This window comes from Engraulis encrasicolus, chromosome 11 (assembly GCF_034702125.1).
Source record: "Engraulis encrasicolus isolate BLACKSEA-1 chromosome 11, IST_EnEncr_1.0, whole genome shotgun sequence".
In the NCBI taxonomy this organism is placed as follows: domain Eukaryota; kingdom Metazoa; phylum Chordata; class Actinopteri; order Clupeiformes; family Engraulidae; genus Engraulis; species Engraulis encrasicolus.
The window spans coordinates 40,991,141-41,012,787 of NC_085867.1; the positions used below are offsets into that span (position 1 = coordinate 40,991,141).

The 21,647-nt window shown below is 42.0% G+C and overlaps 1 protein-coding gene across 1 annotated transcript; it reads left to right on the top strand.

Annotated features, from left to right (window-relative positions):
* The first annotated feature begins 2,469 nt into the window (after nt 1-2,469).
* oacyl (O-acyltransferase like) lies at nt 2,470-21,339 on the top strand. The gene is made up of 15 exons (XM_063209724.1): nt 2,470-2,593; nt 3,293-3,426; nt 4,129-4,207; nt 4,557-4,695; nt 5,225-5,469; nt 7,984-8,202; nt 8,870-8,972; nt 10,882-10,983; nt 12,139-12,304; nt 12,588-12,667; nt 13,527-13,637; nt 16,389-16,512; nt 17,475-17,661; nt 17,944-18,086; nt 19,495-21,339. Exons 1-15 carry the CDS (start codon nt 2,527-2,529, stop codon nt 19,606-19,608), a joined length of 2,013 nt encoding a protein of 670 aa, XP_063065794.1. The 5' UTR covers nt 2,470-2,526; the 3' UTR covers nt 19,609-21,339.
* The last annotated feature ends 308 nt before the right edge of the window (nt 21,340-21,647 follow it).

A 21,647-nucleotide genomic window follows, 5' to 3' on the forward strand; every position in this document is an offset into this window, starting at 1 on the left:
ACACACACACACACACACACACACACACACACACACACACACACACACACGGGGACACACACGGACACACCCAGGGACATGGCCATAATCAACCAGGCAGGCCTACAAAAATGTCCTCTTATTCATTGAGCCATGTAACTATTTTTAAAATGATGAAGTGAATGGGGAGGGAGGGGAGAGCTGCTCTGTATGTGTATCTCCTCAGCAACGTCAAGCATCGTCTCCCGTCAGCCGCCTTCTTTGTTCCCTCTTCATGTCCGCCTGCCCTGCAATTAAACTGACATTTCCTGTGACGCCAGATCAATGCCCAGTTGCCACGAGCGGCGCGCTGTGGTGCGTGTCACGAGCGAGTGTGGGGACGGAATCTGAGGTCCTTATTTTCCATGTAAGGAACACCGCTGACCTTTCTCAAGCAGCAGACAGAAAGAGTAGCAACAGCTGGCTCTCACGACACTGTCAGCTTTCCTCTTCATCATCATCATCACACGGGCCGGGAAGCTCTAGTCTGCCCCTCTCCATGGAGTGTTGGTACCGTATTACCTCCGTATTGCTGTTATTCCCAAAACATGACCCCTCTGAAATATCTAGGATGAAAAAATGAATGAGAATATCTAGGATGAAAAAATGAATGAGTAAGACACTGTCAGCTCTCCTCTTCATCATCACCATCACCCGGGAAGCCAATGTCTGCTCTGGCGTGCTGTCCTTGCATAAAGTGTTCACTTCAAAATTCTTAGGCCTATAAACTTGTTTCATGTTCAAGGTAAAATAAATGCAGGAGGAGAGAAGTGCCGCACACTCTCGAGTTGTATAAACAAGATTTTAATGTGACAACGTTTCGGCCTGTCTGCCTTCCTCAGGTCACGTGTGTGGTAAAATACATAAAATAAAATTGACCTTGAAACTAACATTAACCGGCCTAATGGACCTTCTTACTTTACTTCTAAATTAAGCTGTTATTCCCAAACATTGTTCCTCCCTTGAGATATCAATTATAAAAATACTCAAATGAATGAGTAAGACTGTCAGCTCGTTTCTTCATCATCACTGGGGGAAGTGAATGTTTGCTTTGGCTTGCTTTGTCCCTTCATGAAGTGTAGTATAGGCCATACTTCTAAAATAAACTTTTTCAGTTTAAGGCCATTTTAATGACCTTTCTTAGCATTGAAAACAAAATAGTTTGTGGATTATTATTAACAGGTATAGTGAGCCTTTTTACTTCTGACAGCTGTTATTCCCAAACAGCTCTCACAATGTGACTCATCAAATATTTGGTGGTGTTCACTGGTATTTCATGAAAAGATTTGTAGCTAAACATGGCTTCTGTCATTGCTTTATTTTGCATTTTGTATACATTTTTTCTACAGAAGTCATGTTTCGCTTTCAAACTTGATAGGGAATGCCTGTGATCACAACTAACCACTTCTTGAGGTACATAGTTTTGAAAACGAATGTTTACGGTGGTGTTCAAGAACAGATATGGACATAGTAGGGCATTCTAAAAATCCAAATTAGTGACAGAGACAGCAGCAAACATGAAAAAAGAATTGATGAGGATGATCACTCTGTTGCATTGCAGACAACTCAGACACACGGCTAAATGAGCTAAGTAGTGAACATATCCTTTAAAAATGACCTTTCTTGGCCTTGAAAACCAAACTAAAATGAATTAGGGCTGGGAAATTAATGCATTTATTTCGATTAATTAATCAGACAAAAATTAACGTGATAAAAAAAAAAGAACTCATTTTAATTGCAGATAATATACACGTAGCTACATAGTTCTGGATTAGACCAGTGTGGAGGGCAGCATTTCGCCTCATGATGAACAGTCTGCTGAAATTGAGAAGAGTTCTCCTTTTAAAAAATGAACAATATTTTTAGATTAAGCTGATTTATTGTCATTATTCAAAATCCATGTGAAAAAAAAATACTTTTCACTGGTTACAAGTCAGATATTTAAATGTGATTAAAATGCGATTAATTCGATTAAGTGATTTCAAAGCCTATAGATTAATTCGATTAAAAAAATGAATCGAGTCCCAGCCCTAAAATTAATATTAATCGGCCCAATGAACATTTTTTAGTTTACTAATAACAGCTGTTATTCCCAAACATTGTTCCTCAGAGATGGCAAGTAGGCTATAAAAAGGACTCAAATCAAAAAGGCAATTGTATTCATATGCAGTATATTGTGTTGTTGTATTAATATGTATTAAACTGTGTCTATCATTGAGTCAAGCCAGTATGCCTGTAGGCCTACTTGCCTCATTGGTGGATAACACAAAGCTCTGATTTGACATGGATGTTGACATGGACATGTGATTAATAGGCATGGACAAGGGAGCTTGTCAGCGTCTGAGGTAGCCTATCATGTTGCCTGCCCTGTGATCCTGATATTTAAATCTCCAAAGTAGCACAAAATGTCGACACTTCTTCAAGATGCTGTTTGTTGTCTGGAGTAGGCTACCCATCTTCCTACTCTACTTCTCGCGGGTGAATTCGTTAAATGTCTCCCAGAGATGCATGCACGACACTGCGACGTTTCTCTCTGAACTCAGCAAGGACTCGCCAGCAAAGTATGCTGTTCTCAGTAAGTCTATCAGATTATTCAATATTGGTTTTTCATGCTTTAATTTGAAGCATGAAGGTCATGGACCGAAAGCTTGGCTATTAACACATTGACTCCCAAGTCACGTTTTTGACTCCCATGCGTTGGCTCCCAAAACGTAAACGTACTTAATATTTTAATGGATTCTGAATCTAGACATTCTAATGCACATTCTGTGTGTGATTTTCGTAATAATGTGATGAACAGATCTGACATAGGTCATGAAAACACCTAAATAAACGCCTCGTAGTCAATGTGTTAAAAAGAAAAAAGGATTTTAAGCGTGCTGACATTTTTCTTTCATAAGCATAAAGTGCTTTAAAACATTTAATCTTCAGATTTTGAATCTAGTTTGAAGCTTCATGGTGTTAATCGTGCATAAGGATTGTTGTTGCTCTGTATGAAGCTGATAACTAGTCAGAACTGTTAATTGATACAAAATGACTTCTATTTATCTGTACATTTTCTCTCTCTCATTTAGGCCTAACTGTCATTTAAATGCTATTTGTGTGTTATTGAGCAAAGATGTACCCAGTCGATTCACCAGTACACCTGTTGTGCACCTGTGTGTGTGTGTGTGTGTGTGTGTGTGTGTGTGTGTGTGTGTGTGTGTGTGTGTGTGTGTGTGTGTGTGTGTGTGTGTGTGTGTGTGTGTGTGTGTGTGTGTGTGTGTGTGTGCAGTGTATGATGCGTTTGGGAAGCTGGGTAGCAATGTGGAGGCCGGTAATGTGAACTGGCCCGGCTCTCTACACGAGTGCTTGTCTGTGGCGGCACCGCATTTCAATGGACAATACTGCCAAGTGTTCCTCAAACAGGTAAAGTAAGTGCATGACTTGAACTGCATGTCTTGTCACCCCAGGCTGGCCACTGGTTCTTAAAGGCACAGTAAAAAAAAAAAATGTGCCTGATAATGGGCAGCACTTCACAGTAACCTTCAGCATAAATAGTTAACAAATAGGCGAAACGTGTTGTTTGCTCTAATAAACGAGCAGAAAGTCAAGAAAGGGTGCGTTAGACTGAAATAAGATGAATAAGTTACTTAATGTATTATTAAAAATACTTATATGATTAATTTATTAAAATATTAATAATAATAATTAGTAAAACTATAAACTATTAACTAATTTTTACTTAATATAGTACAACTATAAAATGCACTTTCTCTTCCCTATTGATCTGTAGGGTCAATACCGACAAGTCTTGGCTAGTAAGCAGTGAATGATCCTGATCCGGATCCTACATCCTGATCCTTAATCCTGACCCATCCTTTATTAAAAAAATGCACACACCAAACATTTACAGTGGCGCTTTAATGCAATTTAATGACATACAGAATGTTTTTCTCTTCCTGTATATGTTGTTTGAAATGCTGCTATCTTTTTTCTTATATGTTATGTGTGAACCCCAGGAAGAATAGTTGATGTGTCCAACAGCTAATCCTAAAACAAGCACAAATGCAGTACTTGATAAAAAACGTGTGTGCGTGTGTGCGTGTGTGCGTGCATGTGTTGACGCAGGAAGACATCGGATACTTTGTGGGGATTTGTGTTCCTGACTCGTGCATGGAGGACGATGTCGAGACTCTGGTACTTGACGGTAAATTATAATAATTGTTATAATGAATTATAATCGTATGATATTATGAAGTGTACATGTTTTGTTGTAGGGTATTCAAGAGTGACTTGCTGCACGTTTGTGTGTATGTGTGTTTGTTTTCAGATAAGACTTTCAACTATGGTAGCCTACTTCATGCTAATACACCATTACGTTTCAAGGTATTCTTGCAGGTTTCACGAGAATGCTTTGTCGCAACATCCATTGTGTGTGTGTGTGTGTGTGTGTGTGTGTGTGTGTGTGCTTGTGCATGTTTGCGTGTGTGAATGCCTGCATGCATCCATGCATGTGTCCGCGTGTACATGCGTGCGTCTGTGTGTTTTGTCTTCAGATATGCTTGAGTGGAGAGGGGGGTCCCTCATACCTCTGGTGCCATCTGTGTTTCTGTCTGAGCCCTCTGTCAGCGTCATCTGGACCCAGTGCAGAGGTCCACACAATCCACCTATCCAGCCCTTCACTGTTATCTGCCTGTGAGTTACCGATTTCGAAAACTGGGAGTTTACTGATCCTCGTTTCATAACGAAGAATCTTCCTTAATTGCTGAAAATACTGGACATGCAATTTGAAATATGGGTACCGGACATAGATGTTGGAAAGGGTGAGGCAGTGGTGCATTTGCATCCCCACTTTTGGGTTCCATAAATGGGGCTCTCTTAACTTTCATTGCAGACAAATGAGTGGCATGCAGCAGCAGAAACATGGTTAAGAAATAAAGAAAATAAAAATGCCCTACCACTTTAAAACCCGTTCCGGTGCCCTTGGCACCGGATGGCAACAAATAGAGTTTAGCAGTAGAACGTTGGTAAACCTCTCTCTCGAGCCCTTAGCCTCATACAGTATCGGTAGCACTGATCTATGAGTCTGGACCCTTAGCTCAGCGGTATCTTGCTGTGCATCCCATGCCCGAACTGGAGCGTTGACTGAGAGGTCGCAGTCACATGTACACAATTACACACAGCACAACACACTCCTTCCTCTCCTCTCTGTGTGCCTCTGCAGGTGTGTGTGCTGTGTGATGGTGTTACTCCCCCTGGTAGCCAGTCTCTATGTGGCTCTGGTCAAGTGGAGGGGGCGGAGAGAGGTGTCCCCAAGCCCCAACACCCCCCTGACCTCTGACCCCGGTCTCTATGGCAGCCTGGTGTCCAACGGCGGCTCTCCGGCCACTGACCAACCGGACAGCGCTAGCGTCGAGGAGGCCGCCTCAAACACAGATGGGAAAACTGGCAAAGAGTGCAGTACAAAGAGTAAGTACAACCATGCATACACACACTCAGGCACACACACATACACACATAAGCATGCACGCACGCACATACGCACACACGTCGACCCCAGACATATGCATGCATGTACACAGACACTCTCAAAACCAGACACACACATAATGTATGCGCGCATACACACACACACACACACACACACACACACACACACACACACACACACACACACACACACACACACACACACACACACACACACACACACACACACACACACACACACACACACACACACATACCCACTTGAGTACTCACAAAAGTTCAGGTCGGTGTAGTGAATGGTTGTCTCCTGTAGCCATTGTACAGGATGATGAGGACGGGGTGGATGAGGTAACATGCAAAACTGATGTTGGACAGAGGAACCCAACCACGCATAGACAGAAATCCATGTCCATGTCCATGCAGTTTCTTTGACACTTCAAGACTATGTACTTTTTGGAAGTCTTCACACACACACACACACACACACACACACACACACACACACACACACACACACACACACACACACACACACACACACACACAGACAAAGACATGCATGTACACAGACACACTCAAAACCAGACACACATAATGTATGCACGCGTGCCTTCACACACACACACACACACACACATACACACAAACTTGTTTGCCACCTTGAAATATCTACTTAACAGTGTGCGCTCACCACCTGGGAAACTCCCATTGTCATTGTGACAGTACTCCACCACGGCACAGCACACAGTTCTCACTGCACACAACGAAATTGCATTTATGCCTCACCCATGCAAATTCCCCATTGTGGCTGCATGGCTTACTTACTAGAACAGGAAATAAAACACAGGCCTACCGGTAATTCACTTCACTTGGATGGCATGCACGTACCTTACTTGTAAATAGAAACGAGTTAACTTTGTTAACAGTGACTAATACAATAAAAATAGGTCAATGACTCAGTCGAGTCTCTGTGGCACACCAAGTGGCCTGTGGCACACGCCGTGCAAGTGGCATTAATGGCTAATGATACATTGACAACACCATCAGCTCACAGTCTTGATGTGTCAAATGGTCAGACACAGGGCTGGTGGACTGGCCATCTGGCACAGCGGGCATTTCCCGGTGGGCCCTGCACCCGTTTGGGCCCCTATTTTCAGAAATGTAAAAAAATAATAATAATAATTTTCGCACATCTGAAAATAGGGGCCTAAAAGGGTGCAGGGCCCACTGGTGAGTCAGTTCTGCACCGCTAATTATGCAGGCTGTCATCATGCTTTAGCGTATGTATCGCACGCTAGTGCATTCAGCGTGTTGGTGCGACGCATTTTGAAGTTAAAGCGTGCTCCTCAACGCAACGGTAAAGAGCTTTCATGCACTTTTGACACGTGACGAGGTTTGCGCAGTTTTCCCGCCGTGTCGGCGATTTTGTTTTGTCACAGCGCATTTCTGTTACTAAACGCAAATATGCTTTGCTGTGCCCTAACCAAAACCACCCCTAAACCTAACCTGTCAGTAAAGCAATGTTTCTGCTACTTTACTTTTGCCAAGAACAGTGAGATTGGCGAATTTCTACCTAAATTGTGCCTAAACCAAAACCATCCCTAAACCTAACCTGTCACAGGGCGTTGTGGAGCACGACTTAACTTGAAAATGCGTATTGGACACACGCGATAGTGGGTTCAAATCAGCGTGTCATAGATACGCCTATGCATGATGACATGTTGAATTATGAGGCGCCCCTTTTAGCCAAAGGCGCCCGGGACATATTTCTCCCCCAGTCCAGCCCTGGTCAGCCAAGAGGTGACATGGAGGAGTGGAGAGGATGGATTGGATAGGTATCATTGTGCTGCTATACTCATGGATGACGAAGACATTTTTTTTTCTTCAAAAAGTCATTTGAATTGTGGTAAAAGACTGCAAGGTTTCTACCTTGATTACAAAGTGTGACTTTCCCCCGCTACAAAGCGTTGATTATCCTCCCTCTCAAGCCTCTTACCATATAATAATTAGCACCTATTCATATTCCTTTACTGGCTACTCATACTGTATACTTTCAGCACTTAAGCTACAGATAACTTTTGCACTCCAGAGCACCATAAAAGCAGTGCTCAATTCCTCACATCTATGTGTAGCAGGAGCTGAATCTGCTTCTCACAGTGTTACTTACTGACCCAGGCCTGTTGAATTTACAAGCAAATACATGTAAGGCCAAGACAATTGATTGTCCCATATCTTGTTCAATCTAACTCACTCTCTCTCTCTCTTTCTCTATCTGTATGTCTTTATTCCTTTGTTCCATCCTTCCTTTCCTTCTTTCTTTCTCTATTTGTGTTTGCCTACCTCTCCCTCTCTTTCTCTGTCGGTTTTTCTCTGTCTCTCTCTCTCTCTGTCTCTCTCTCTCTGTCTCTCTCTCTCTCTCTCTCTCTCTCTCTCTCTCTCTCTCTCTCTCTCTCTCTCTCTCTCTCTCTCTCTCTCTCTCTCTCTCGCCTACAGGCTGTTTGCTGTCCTGTCTGCAGTCTCTCTCCCTGCAGGGCGCCAGCAGCAGTGTGTGTGGGGGGGTGTTGGGCAGCAGCTCTGGGTCCTGCAGCAGGGCGGGGGCCAGCAGCAGCAGCAGCATCCTCAGCTACCCCTCCCTAAATGGCATCCGCATCCTCAGCCTCCTCTGGATCATCTCTGGCCACAGTGTCCAGCTCACTTCATGGACCAACCTGGGTAATGAATATAATATAATATAATATAAAATAATATAATATAATATAAATGGATGCACATAGGATGAACTAGAATGAATGAATGAAATATAATGTCTTGTATTAACGATGTAAATCGAAAATTATGAAATCTAATGTCTTTTATTAAATAGAATGAAAAAAAATGGCCTGTCATTACACATGTACAATGTGCACATGCAATCACAGTTCATGCTTCGCTGCAAATGAACAATTAACTTAGAAAAACATACGGTACTAGATACTAACTTGACAAACAAGCCTAATCAGTAACAGTATGTTGTGCACTCTTTAAATATTGTCACATGTGTTACTATTATGTTCAAAATCAAATACACTACAGCTCCCCAGAGGGTGTAAGGTAGCCCTGGAGGGGCATTGAGGAGGATACGGCTGTTAGGCTGGGGGCTTGGGGGGTGCTCAGTTGCCATTGGGGGCATCAGTCTATAGTCTATTAGAACTAATACACTCTCAGTAGTCCCTGGGGAGTGGGGGTGGGGTGGGGTGGGGGTGGGGGGAGTGCAAGACAGAAAGAGAGATAGAGACCAGGTAAAAGACACAGAAGAAAGAGAGATAGATAAACAGGCAGACCACATTCACAAACTGCTTATACGTACAGCTGCTTCTGTGTATTCCACCTTCCCTTCCAGATAATGCTAAGCAGTGGAGAGCAGATGTGGAGAGGGACCCTTTCTATGTGTTTGCCTTCAGTGGCCCTGTGTACCTGGCGGTGGACACCTTCATGCTGTTAGGGTATGCTCTGCCTCTTTGCATTACAGACATGGCCTGTAACTAACATTGAGGACACAGGGGTCATGTCCTCTGTATGTTCTTTCAGTAATGTAAAATGTAAGAAAATCGATATTTAATCAGCAATGATAAATTCAGTCTGTAGGCTACATGCCACCCCCATTTATCCTCAAGGCAGTGATTAAGACGACAAACTTAAGAGTTTGGCTGAAATGTTTGAAGCATTCTAAATGTGCAGTATTCAGTACAGCATGCAGTATTTGACCTCACTATTTGAAAATGTCTGGTTACCGCCCTGATTACAGACATTCTGAGGTATTTTTTTAACAATACACTGTGTGCAGAATTATGAATTATTTTGTATGCATATTTTCCAACAGCAATCTATATGAACATGAAAACCTATTTGATTTAAGCATTCCAGGTCATGCATATTTGTATAATAAGATGGGGGTGTGGTCGAAGGTGCCCAACACCTTATATCAGGTGTGCATAATTATTAGGCAACTTTGTTTTCTTCTCGGAAAATGGGCCACAAAATAGAGCCAACAAACTCTGAAATGTCTATAAACAATTTTGAAGTGTTCTAGAGGGATGTGGCTGTCTTGAAATTTGCAAGATGTTGGTCACGTTCGCACAGAACTATCAGATGCACCGTTACAAAGTTATCAGTCTTTTAAGAAATGTCACTGCCAAACATTAAGAAATTTAACGATAAAGAATTTAACGTGAAACTACAAAAAAATGATTACCCTGCAGTCCTATCATAGTTCAGAACAGAAACCAACACAGAGTGTCCAGAAAAACAGGGTATTGAGCGTTCAGAGACATGGCCAAGGTAAGAAGGGATGACACCAGACAACCATTCAACAAGTTAATTAAGTCAAAACGGGGGCAAAAATACCTGGGGACAAAATTTTCAAAGGTTTTATGGACTTGGGAAAGTGACTCTTGACAAACAGGGTGGATGAACCCATGGCTGGATCTTTTAGAGGGAGAAAATTGCATCTTTTACGAAGACAATGGTATTTATGCAGTAATCTGCTGGTATTTGAGTGGAACTCAGCAACTGATCTGAGTGTGCACATTACTGATCTAGCCATAGGCTCATCAACCTGGTCCATTAACAGTCACTTTCACTAGTTCATAAAACCATTGAAAAAACTATCTAAAGACATTTCTTGACCCAGTCTTGACTTAAGTTACTTGTTGAGTGGTCTTCAGGTTTCAGCCTGTTTTACCTTGGACATGTCTCATTGCTGAATACAATGTTCTTGTGGACAGTCGATGTAGGTTTCAGTTCTAGAATATACCAGCACTGCAGGGTCATAGTTTTGTGGTAGTTTCATCTTCAATTCTTCTCAATCTGGCAGTTACTTTGTGAGCACATGTCATGTGACACTGATGGCATGTAACGGTGCATTAGATGGATGTGACCAATATTTCAAGACAGCCACACCCCTCTAGAAGACTTCAAAATTGTTTATAGTCTTTACAAAGTTTGTTAGATCTCTTTTGTGGCTCATTTCCCAGAGGAAAACAAAGTTGCCTAATAATTATGCACACTAATTTTGCCCTGATATAGGGTATTGGGCTCCTGCGATCACACTGTCTCTTATTATACCAATATGCATGACCTGGAATGCTTAAATCCAATAGGTGTTCATGTCCATAAAGGGTGGTGGCGGACAATATGCATGAAATGGACGATATTGTCAAAAAACTTGTTTGCCTAATAATTCTGCACACAGTGTATATGACAAAGTACAGTAGTATTTTTGACATAACTGAGTAGACAGCACCCTAGTTGCAGCATTTTCTGGCAGCGTTGCTCAAGACATTGTCTCCTGTGTCATACACTAACTAGTCTATTACACAATCTCTCATTGGATGTATGCTGTCTGCCTCTCAGGGGTCTACTGAGTGCCAAATCCCTCTTGGCCCTCATTCAGAGATCGGACGATAAACTCAACCCAGAACTGGTGGCACATTTCCTGTTCAAAAGATTCAAGAGGTATGGTAAGAGTGAGCATAGCACCACCTAGCTCTATTCTATTCTATTCTATTCTATTCTATTCTACTCTACAATACTGTACTCTATTAAAGTGTTTCTCAACAGGGGTGCCGGGGCACCCTGGGGTGTAGCGGGCCCCCTTCAAGGGTGCCGCGGAAACGTGGCTGATAAATACAGTTCTGTAATATAATACACATTTGTCTAAATTGATAAGTTAATGCTAGTCAGTGGAATCTTTCATCTGCCATTTACGCACAATAAAGTAAATATAGGTCGCCCCAGTCAGCTGCAACTTCAAACGTAGGTCGTGTGACGTTTCCAAATGTGTTACTTTTCTAAGCTTGTGTGGTATCGGATGCGATGCCATGTTACGGCTTGTTGGTTTGGGGTGCCTTGAAATTTTTCATGAATTGAAAGGGTGCCTCGCCTTAAAAAAGGTTGAGAAACACTGCTCAATTATATTGCACTGACCTAAATATAGGGGACACTGTATGGTCGATTCATAAGTGAAGCAACGGCTGGATGCGGGACATGAGACAATTTTTTGGTCGGAACAAGGAAGTAGTGTGTCATTTCCCATGCATCTCTATGGGAGACTTGACTTGAAACAATTTACCGGTATCTTCTTTGAATTTTTTGCCGGCAGTTTCCTGTCCCTTTCAAACAAGCAAAATGTGTTTTTCGGGCTGACCCTTTATTTCAGAGAGCTAATAAAAAGTTTAAATGACCACTGTTATTTGGGTTAATAAACAGCTACAATTCTGTATGAATTCTTTTGAATGACAGCCAAACGCAATGAGTAGGGGGTCGTCAGGCTATCAGTGTTGTTCTCAGCGTTGCTAAGGTACGCTTCTGGAACTTTGGAGCGGAAGCATTCGCGCAGATCAATCGCAGATGCTTCAAAACCGTTGAACAGAGTTCTGAAGCCCGCTGTCCATATCAGTGTTATTTTCGATTCCTCTTCTATTCTTTTCTTTTCTATTCTATTTTATTCCATTCTTTTCTATTCTATTTTATTCTAGTCTAGTCTAGTCTAGTCTATTCTATTCTATTCTATTCTATTCTATTCTATTTTATTCCTTTCTATTCTATTCTATTCTATTCTATTCACTGTATTCTATTCTGTTTGACATGAATGTCTTTCTCCACTGACAGGGTGCAGCCTCTCCACCTGTTTGTGGTGTGTCTGGCTGTTGGCCTCTATTCTGTGGTGCCGCAAGGGGCTTTCTGGATTATCGCTGATGACCAGCTCCATGACTGTCAGAGATACTGGTGGTCCAATCTGCTGCTGGTCAATAATCTACTCACCACCACGAACATAGTATGTACTTTGGTCATTTTAGTAGGTTTTTTTTTCAACCTCCACTACCATGTTTCCTCTGGTTCAGCCACAAACTGGCTGATCTCGCTACTTGATGACTGCTGTTCTAGACAGGTTTATAAAATACTTCACTTGGTATGATTTACTTCCATCAGCTGAGATTGTAATCTGTTTATTAAAACTTAACTTCATCCATGCCAATGAGATCAACCATGAACTAATGTACGTATGTATTGAGGAAGTAGCCCTACTAGCTGTCTATTTTCTGTCTCTGTAATTTAAGTGTGCACCCTGGACCTGGTACTTGTCCATCGACTTCCAGTTCTACATCACCACGCCTATACTCATATCAATATACAGATGGTGAGTAACCTGTTTTTTGTACATTGATGGGTTTTCATTGATGGGTGTGAATGTGAATCAAGGAGTTGGGGTGAATCCCATTACACCCCTTAGCCCTACGCGAACCCCTTTGCCTCCGTTTTGCGCATCCACGTGTAGGGGTAGTGACATCCCGATTCACGTTCAGACAGATGGGTAGGGGTAGGGAAAAGGGCTTTCCACCCCATCGCACGGAGATTTTCCAACACCAGACTCCGCAACGGAGGGCTGCGACAGGTTTCCCTGAATGCATTGCGAATTCATTTAAAAATTAGCGGCAAGCCGCGGCACCCACAACAGCACACAAGTTTCAGTATTTTCGCCGTAATTGACGGTTTTAAAGTGGTAATAATTATTCCATTGCACTAAGTTTAACATTGTCCTAATGTTGTATGGCCCTTTTCACCGTGAAACGCACATGAAAACAATCGCTATTAACGTCAACCTAATGCATGGAATTAGTGACAGCTGTGAGTGTCATTCCGTGATTGTTGAAGGGGCATCCCAATCCATAGGGGTTGCGTTTCAAGCCCTACACCTTGCGCCTTTGTTTGAAAGCACGAGGGGCAAGAGGAAGGCAAAGGGGTAGGGGTAGAGATTAGTAATGGGAAAGGCCCTTGGATGTGGCTCAAGGAACATGACTGAAAAGTGAATCAAGGAGTTGGATGTGGCTCAAGGAACATGACTGAAAAGTCAATCATAGAAAAATTAAATCTGAAATACTATCGTCAAAATTGTATTACTCTAGAAACTGACAATGTCCAACACACACACACGTCTTTTTTTAATGTATGTGTGTGCGTGTGTGTGTGTCCATATTGTGCCTGGGTTATTATTGCAGGAATCAGAAGGTGCTTGTAGGTGTGTCCGGCATCCTGTTTGTGTTTTCATGCCTGTCAGGAGCTTTTCTCACAGCCATCCTCCACCTGCCAGTTCATCAGCCCACCACCCTGTAAGTTTCGGTATAGTCTTTTCTAGATCTTTCATTTATGTTATACTGTATACTAGTCATTCGGTATCTGTAGACATTAGTGTCTTTGTAGAAAATACAAAGTGAAGCTGAATTTGATATCATTGTCAGCATAGTTATCAGCTACAGTGCCCTCCATTATTATTGGCACCCCTGGTTAAGATGTGTTTTTTAGCTTCCAATTATTTTATTTTTTTTCTAAATAATATGGGACCTTAATGGAAAAAAAGAGAAAAATCCAACCTTCAATACAAGTGCATTTATTCAGTGGGGAAAAAATCCCACATAAAGAAATAATTATTTGACATCAAATAATGTGTTTCACAATTATTAGCACCCCTGTTGTTAATATTTTGTACAACCCCCTTTTGCCAACAAAACAGCACATAATCTTCTCCTATAATGTTTCACAAGATGGGAAAAGACAGAAAGAGGGATCTTCAGCCATTCCTCTTTGCAGAATCTCTCTAAATCATCCAGAGACCTGGGTCCTCTCCTCTGTACTCTCCTCTTCAGCTCACCCCACAGGTTCTCAATGGGGTTGAGGTCTGGGGACTGAGATGGCCATGGGAGGAGCTTGATTTTGTGTCTGGTGAACCATTTCTGTGTAGATTTGGCCATATGTTTAGGGTCATTGTCCTGCTGAAAGACCCAGTGACGACCCATCTTCAGCTTTCGGGCAGAGGGCAACAGATTTTGATTTAAAATGTCCTGGTATTTCAAAGCATTCATGATGCCATGCACCCTAACAAGGTTCCCAGGGCCTTTGGAAGCGAAACAGCCCCACAGCATCACTGACCCACCCCCATACTTCACAGTGGGTATGAGGTGCTTTTCAGCATGCGCATCTTTCGTGGCACGCCAGACCCACTTAGAGTGTTTGTTGCCAAAAAGCTCAATCTTGGTCTCATCTGACCAAAGCACACGGTCCCAGTTGAAGCCCCAATACCGCTTGGCGAACTCCAGACGTTTGCGTTTATGATTGTGGGTGAGGAAAGGTTTTCTCCGTGCATGCCTCCCAAACAGCTTGTTGGCGTGTAGACAGCGCCTGATGGTTGTTTTGGGCACTTTGTGACCCCAAGATGCTACCATTTGTTGTAATTCTGTTACAGTGAGCTTTGGAGATCTTTTGATTTCTCTTACCATCCTCCTCACTGTGCGTGGTGGCAAAATAAACTTGGGTCCTCGTCCAGGCTTGTTTACCACTGTTCCAGTTGTTTTGAACTTCGTAATTATTCCTCTCACAGTGGATATGGGCAGCTGCAGTTGAGTGGCAATCTTCTTGTAGCCTCTGCCTGACCTGTGAAGGTCGACGCACATCTGCCTTACTTGTATGCTGTGTTCTTTTGCCTTTCCCATGTTTAAGAGTGGATAAGAGAAATGGCCTCGGTGTCACGTCATATTTATACCCCAGGGAAACAGGAAGTGATGAATTACTAATTAAATGTTCCTACATACTCTGGTAAACTTTGTAAACTACTGTAGAAATGACAGAAATGCTTCAATTATATTTATTTCCTGGGAATTGTTAAGGGTGCCAATAATTGTGGAACAGGTGATTTAATGAAAAATAATTAGTTTTTAGTCAGGGATTTTTTTTATTTTCCTACAATTCATTTGAGTTGAAGGCTACATTTTCCTAACATTTTCAGTGTGACAGTATTCTTCTGCAATAAACACTGAATTTCTTTTAAGGCTTTTAACACATCTCAACCAGGGGTGCCAATAATTATGGAGGGCACTGTATATTCATTCATAATCCCTTAATGCGCGCCGTACCTCCAGTGGCATGCTGTAATAGTCATTGAAATGTATGTATCATAGCACTACAATACTGTGACACAACACAGGCCCTTTAGTAATGCACCACAACTTGGTCATTACCATACTGGTAACAACAAAGTCATAAAACCTTAAAACCGCACATTTTTTTCTTTTGGGGACTTATCGGAGCACAAAGGATTTCATTGCTCATGAATGAAAGTATGGCCCCAGCCGTGACTGAAACGGTAGGGCACTACACTGTTATGCTGGCGACCTGGGTTCGATTTCAACCCACAGCCATTTCCCGATCTTCCCCTGTCTCTCTCTCCCACTCATTTCCTGTTCCACTCTTACTATCCTAAAGGCGAAAATCCCAGAAACATTTTTTTTTTTTTTAAGAAAAAAGAACGAATTTACTAGTATAAAACATATTAATTAACCAGTGCTCTTCCCCATCCTACTCCATGACTGAGCATGGTACCTTCCTGCCGCACTGCTCCCTATCGGGCGCCATTGGGGGCTGCCCCCTTGCACGGGCATTAAATCAATTTTGCTGTGTGCAGTGTTCACTTGTGTGCTGTGGAGTGCTATGCCACAATGACAATGGGAGTTGGCGTTTCCCAGTTGGACTTTCACTTTCATCTTCTCATTTTGTGTCCCTGGGAAATAGACAACTCCTCTAAACTGGAAAATGTTCAACTCCCCTGAACTTTTGTTCCGAGTAGTCCAATGCCTCTTTTCCACTGCTGGTTTTCTGATGGGCCTACAGCTCGACACAGCGCAACTCTTTGCTTTTCATTTGGGCACGATACAGTTAAATCGAAGATCAAAAAGTGGCGGCCGAGTAACGCTTGGTCGAGCAGTAGGATTATCAGAAAACCAGCAGTGGAAAAGAGGCACAAGTGAACTTAAGAACAGCAGTTTTACTTGTGTTAAATGCTAATGTTCTTTTCTGGCTGTCGTTCACAGGCTATATAAGAGCTACTTCCAGTATTATTACAACAAACCATACACCAGATATGGACCCTACCTAGTGGGAATCCTGGCTGGGATTTACATGGCAAGCAAAAGTGGCCATTTTGTGAAACATCAGGTATATTTGCATATTATTGTTTCTATAATATGAACATTATAAGCGACATTCTGAGATCAGAGAGAAAAACTGGTTGAATCTACCAATTCACTAACTGATCTAATTAGGACTTTTAAGTCACACTTAACTCTTGGCCACGAACAGTATGAGATCATTTGTGAATTCTACTCACCTGTAATAAGAGTGTAGAATAGGTATGCAGGAATCTGTTGTGCACATGTGCCAATTTCTTAGAAGAAACACAATGCTCCATTCAAGCTAATTCAAGTCAAGTCAAGTCAAGTCAGCTTTTAATGTCAGTTTCTTCATATGCACAGGTCATGCAAGGAAATTGAAATTACGTCTTCTCTCTAGTATACCATGAAAGGACATAGACATATACAGGACTGATATTTACAGACTGACATCAAGTGCAAGACAGGACAAGTAACAGTGACAAGTAACAATTCCTCATCTCCAACTAACTACAATAATTCCATTAGTACTGGTGGTCTTGGAAGTATTGAATCTGCTTTAACATGTACAGGGCTTGGACAAAATAATGGAAACACCTGCCATTTTAGTGTGGAAAGTTTCATGGCTCAAGTGGACCAGCAATCTTCAATAAGTGCATTGCACCAGTAAAGTGAAGTGTGAAGGTTCAATTAGCAGGGTAAGAGCACCGTTTTGCTCAAAATTTTGCAATGCACACAACATTATGGGTGACGTATAAGAGTCCAAAAAGGAGAATTTCTTGGAGCTCGTGTAACTGTTGCATCTTTGACCGAGACAGCAAGTTTTTGTGATGTATCAAGAGCCACGGTATCCAAGGTAATGTCTGCATACCACCAAAAAGGATGAACCACATCCAACGGGATTAACTGTGGATGCATGAGGAAGCTTCCACACTAAAATGACAGATGTTTCCGTCATTTTTTTCCAACCCCTTTATAACCTACATTCATGCATTCATGTATTGTCAGTGGCAGGCAGCAGTGGGCTGGTTATGCTCTCTGTCTGTGATGGCTGCTCTGGTGGGCCTGGCCTACTACCTTAGGGAGGTTCCTCCAGGCCCGTCCCTGCCACACGCTCTCTACCAGGGGGTTCATCGCACACTGTGGGCCCTGGCTGTGTCCTGGATCATCTTGGCCTGTGAGGAGGGCTACGGAGGTGAGAGATGGCTCTTACCAAAGAGAAAGTAGACTAGACTGAAAGCCATGGAAATGCTTATTTTAGCAACATTGCCAAGCGGTGTTAGTGGAGGGTGTTTCTTGGGCACTTCTTAAAAATGTTGACTCGCATGTCATCACTTTTCAAAAATCTGGCGCTTGAAGACTTTCAAAAAGTACAAAGTCTTGAAGTGTCAAAGAAACTGCATGGACACACATAAGATCTTGCTGTGCTGCATTTGATCTACAAGAGCTGTGAAGAGTCTTTCCTGTGCTTGTGTAGGGTTTGTGGGCAGGTTTCTGTCTATGCGTGGTTGGGTTCCTCTGTCCAACATCAGTTTTGCATGTTACCTCATCCACCCCGTCCTCATCATTCTGTACAATGGCAAACAGGAGACAACCATTCACTACACCGACCTGAACTTTGTGAGTACTCAAATCAGTGTGTGTGTGTTTGGGGAGGTGGGGTGTTTGTGTCCATGTGTGTGTGTGCGCGTGTGTGTGCACGTGTGCAAGCTTGCAGATGAATGTACATATGTGTGTGTGTGTGCACTGTACATGCTTGTGCTTGCATATATTTTTGTGTCCAGATCACTGCAGAGATTGTAGTGAAGGGAGCATCTCTGTATGTGTGTTGGTTGTGTGTAGGCCTCTGTCTGTACATTGTAGCCCACAGTATGTATGTTGGTGAATGAATATGAATAGGAATGAATATACCTTTATTGCCCCAGGGGGAATTTGAAGAGCTCTTTTCCAAAATGAGATATATCCACTTTATAGAATGTTTTTTTTTTTTTTTTTGTATTGGGCATTCCATTGAAATGCATTGCAAAATGCATTTTATAGAGGTTTAAAAAGTATGTTCTCAAAACATTTGAATGGCAAGAATCCACATAAAGTCAAAAATGGTGGATATAGCATTTTGGAAAATAACTCTTCATTTGTTTTGCGTTTTGGGAACACTTGAACATACAGACAATTACGACATTATATAAGGACAAGACTAAAAAAGAAACAAAACATACAAAGTAATGTAAATGTAAATGTAATGTAAAAGAAAAAGTCCTGGCAGAATAGAAATAATCAAATTAAATGAACAATCCTATACACATTCAGTATATTATAGTTATTACATTAACTCTGTCTGCACTTAACTTAATCAACAGTTGGATGCTTCTAGGCACAAAGGATGTTAACCCTCTATTAGTTTAAAAAAAAGGGTAACCTGTATCTAAGTCCAGATGGGAGGAGGGACTATTCAAAGAAAAGGGGGTGGGATGGACCATGTACTATTTCTAATGCCAAGCTGGTTCACTCTGTGTTATGATGTTGGTTGGGGCAGCCGTGGCCTAGGGAGGTGGACTTAAGATCAGAGGGTTGCCGGTTCGAATCCCACTCCTGCCCTCCCTACACATCTATGCATGGCTGAAGTGCCCTTGAGCAAGGCACCTAACCCCATATTGCTCCAGGGACTATGACCAATACTCTGTATCTAAACAGCTGTAAGTCGCTTTGGATAAATGCGTCAGCTAAGTGTAATGTAATGTAATGTAATGTAATGCTGTAATGATTAGTCGACTAATCGTGACTAATCGACTATAAAAATTTGTCAACAAGAATTTTCAAACCTTTGGAGTAAATAAGCTACTATTACACTTCCCTGCGCTAGAGGCTGGGAAGGTTTTGTTGGAGGTTGGAGCAAGTCTTTTTTTTTCGTGACTAATCGTGACCAGAGCTATTGATTAGTCGACTATTAAAATAATCGTTAGTTGCCCTAATGTAATGTAATGCAATGTAATGTAATGTAATGCAATGGTTTTGTTTCCTTCATCAGTTCTACCTATTCCTGGGCCACACGGCGTTCACTGTGTGTCTGGGCTACGTGCTGACGGCCCTCATCGAGAAGCCCTTCCTCTTCCTCAAACGCAGCCACGCCAAGTCATCATGACAGCCCATGAAACGCAGGCTCTCATGGAGGAAAACACAATATCGATTAAAACATTTTTTTGTATATGTACCATTTTCTGAATAGGAAATATTGATTTGAACTGAGCTGAATCAAACCTGAATTTAATTGAATTGACAGCACAAAAATTGTCTTTAGCCAATACAATGTAGCCTACAACTTTAGCACAGACCAGTACTTTTCAAGTACCGTCACTCTTCTGGATATCCACTGTTCTCTCTGCCTTCTTGTCTATTGTTCACCTTGCTGCTATTTAATTGTCATTTCCTTCTCCTTTACATCTTTATGCTAGTCATTTCTCCTTATTTCTTCATAAATCCTGGGGTTTCATCATCATTCTGAAGGCCTATTCTGCAGAACCTTTTTACCTCTAAGTGGCCATTAACACGGCACTTCTGATGTTCAAGTAGCCATAGTTTTATGCATTCCATTTTTTTCTGTGTGTGAACCTGTAATTATAATCCATTCTGTTCTTGAGTGCATGCTCACTGCACTGGTGATGTCAGTGAGCAGTGTTGGTTGGCTGTGGGCAGTTGTGTGTCAATGACGCCCTCTAGCGGCCACATGGAGTAACTGAATAACAACATCTATCCATAGGTGAAAGTCTTAGTAGGCAGACACAAAATAAGAATATGTTATTCATAGACATTTATGTTCATATTATAGCATGTGTTACAACAAAGAGGAAAACTATATGTGCTACGAAATTGATAGCTATAAAATAACATAAATCGTTTTCATTATATGATGAACTTTTAAAACTTATCAAGCAAATCAATTTGCTCTATTCATGGTAATCACATGTTGTCAACTATTCAGTTCAAAGACGTGTCAAAATGATCCCGCTACTGTACCTGTAGGGGCCTACTCTTCTGAGGCAGGAGCCGGTGAGAGCTGTCATTGTTAAGTGCGGAGGGCAGCTAGCTGACCCAATTGTCTGGGCCTCCATGCCATTGCGTGACAGGGGGACTGCGCTGCTGCCTCTGCCTCTGCACCTGTGCCAAAGCTGCGTGTTTGAGACTCTTAATTGGTTTCAAAATAGCTGTGAACAGACGCAACAGTAACACATGGTAGAGAGGTCCTCTTGTCTCTCTGGGAATACAGGCATACACAAACCTTGTGTAGGCACATTCTCTCTGTGTTTGTCCTCTCCGTTTACGTAACATCAGAAAAACAAATCTATTATTAATATAAAGCTTTTACACCAATGCTCACCTTTGTGTCATTGTTATCCTTTTATGCCAATGTGGGTATGTTAGCAGCGTTCGAGTAGCCAAGGCAAAGTAGAAGAAGTACATTATTCTGCCTGGTGAGCTGGTCAAGCACAGCTCTGTTGGAGAAAACCAAAAAGGAAAACAAAACCCGGTCTTCAATCACAAGACTTTATTTCTTTGGAAGGGTTGCTGTGTCATGGTGATTGTGTTGGTCATTACCTGCAGTTTATCAGTTTGAACCGTACATGTCTATGGTTTGAATGCCAACTGTGAGGTCTGGACAGTTTTGCCCATATGGTGCTAGGATACTGTATATATATATGTATCATGGCAGCGTTTGAGCTAAATAATGAATGATACCCCATGTCAGGGACAGGGAGTGATTTGATTTCATTTGACATTTTTTATTGACACAGCACAATGTTAAAATACAATAAAATAAAGTAAAATGTTGCTTATGTACATTATGTGCCTTTGTACATTATATTGGACACCAGATGGAAATTAGCCTTTGCGCTACAATCTGGCACATTTACATATGTATGTATGTATGTATGTAGCCTGTGTGTGTGTGTGTGTGTGTGTGTGTGTGTGTGTGTGTGTGTGTGTGTGTGTGTGTGTGTGTGTGTGTGTGTGTGTGTGTGTGTGTGTGTGTGTGTGTGTGTGTGTGTGTCTGTGTCTGTGTCTGTGTCTGTGTCTGTGTCTGTGTCTGTGTCTGTGTCTGTGTGTCTGTGTGTGTGTGTGTTCATTAATGTGCAATGTCCTGAGAAAAAAAAGTAAAGTAAAAAAAAAAGTAAAAAGTACAAC